Raw genomic sequence first — 1,601 nt, forward strand, 5'->3', positions numbered from 1 at the left:
AAAAAAATAGCAAGACCTTGTCTCAGAAGAAAAAAAAAAAAAAAAAAAGCCGAGCTATGCTACGCAAACATTTAAATGCTATTGAATTTTAAAGTAATACATATCTTTGTTAGAATTATCTCAGCACTGATAATATGGTTTAACAGCATATAAAGACATAAAAAGGTACAATTTGAATTTTTTTACTGATTTTACCTACTTTCAAACCACTGTAGCCCCAGTCAGTCATAAACAATATTACAAAACATTGCTGAAGAACTTAACTGTACTATATAGAGAGGACTATATACTTATCTTTTCCAAATGTAAAATTAATTTTGTGATACATTTAAACAAAATACTTACTCTAAAAGAGGTGGAAGTATTTCACAATTCAAAACAAAATCTCTGCATTCTGCATTGTCCCCAGCAATGTTGCCAAGTGCCCACACCGCCTTAAAAAAAAATAAGAAAACAAGTCTCTTAATACAAAATCCTTAAAAGAGATGCTCTCTCTTAAGAATGAGACTTTTAGTACAGAAGCAAAAGGCAATAATTTTCAAGAACCTGTGAGAAAACAAAAGAAAACAGGAAAGCTCTTTAAATGAAATTTTGTACTGTTTTAAGTCAAAAGACAAGGGCATTTAAAAGGTTTTCCTTACATTCTAGTGAGATGTTTATATATTCAATGAAGTATATCTATTCTGAACCTATTAAGCAGTGTATTTATTCTGAATCTACCAGAAGAGACAAACTATATCTAGCAAATTTTCCAATCACTTTTACTACTTGGTCTGCTCCTATGCCAAGAAATCCTCTAAGTGGAAACGTACTGACTTTTAAGAAGAGAAACAAAGCACAGGCAAAGGAGTAATAATAGTGAACATGAGAATGAGATGGATCGCTGAAATTTAAGACTACTTGGATAATGTTAAAAACAAATGGTAGTAAAGATCAAGTTATTCACTTACTAAATTTGAATTACATGAGAAACCATGCAAATAAAAATTATTTTATTATATTCTCACTTTAAATTTTTCTTTTAAGTTAGGGCTGGAGAGATAGCTCAGCAGTTAAGAGCACTGGCTGTTCTTGCAGAAGACCCAGGTTTGAATCCCAACACCCACATGGAGGTTAACAACCATCTGACCCCCTCTTCTGTCCTCCATGGGCATTGCATGACACTGGTTCACTCACATACACGCAGGAAATACACACATACACATAAAATAAAAATAATAAAATTAAAAAAAATTTCATGTAAGTATAAAGCTATATTACTTGTTCAACTGGAAAAGTTTTTAGCATTTAAAACATAACTTAATATGTTTACCATCTACTTTAAACCTGCTTATTTTTTTAATTTATTTTATTTTTCACTATGTGTCCATGTGTGTGTCCGTGTGTGTGCACACGCACCATGTGATTTCAGAAATGGGCATCAGATTCTCTGGAGTTACAGTTGGTTATATGCTTCCTGATATGGGTGGAAGGAACTGAACCCAGGTCCTCTGTAAGAGCAGCAAGTGCTCTTAACTGCTGAGTCATCTCTCTAGCTGAACTGTTGTTTTATTTAACAAAAAAAGAAAAAAAATTAAGCTAGAGAAGAAAAAAAAATCTTT

The 1,601-nt window shown here is 32.2% G+C and overlaps 1 protein-coding gene across 1 annotated transcript in view; it reads right to left on the bottom strand.

The window, feature by feature from the left end:
- The window catches only part of LOC103749328 (importin subunit alpha-6), a 36,809-nt gene that overhangs the window by 14,496 nt on the left and 20,712 nt on the right, over nucleotides 1-1,601 (bottom strand). The window contains exon 8 of the mRNA XM_029555599.1: nucleotides 346-434. Within this exon, the coding sequence (XP_029411459.1) occupies nucleotides 346-434 (89 nt within the window). The remainder of the gene's footprint in view (nucleotides 1-345; nucleotides 435-1,601) is intronic.

This window comes from Nannospalax galili, unplaced genomic scaffold (assembly GCF_000622305.1).
Source record: "Nannospalax galili isolate Female #2095 unplaced genomic scaffold, S.galili_v1.0 scaffold546, whole genome shotgun sequence".
NCBI lineage: Eukaryota > Metazoa > Chordata > Mammalia > Rodentia > Spalacidae > Nannospalax > Nannospalax galili.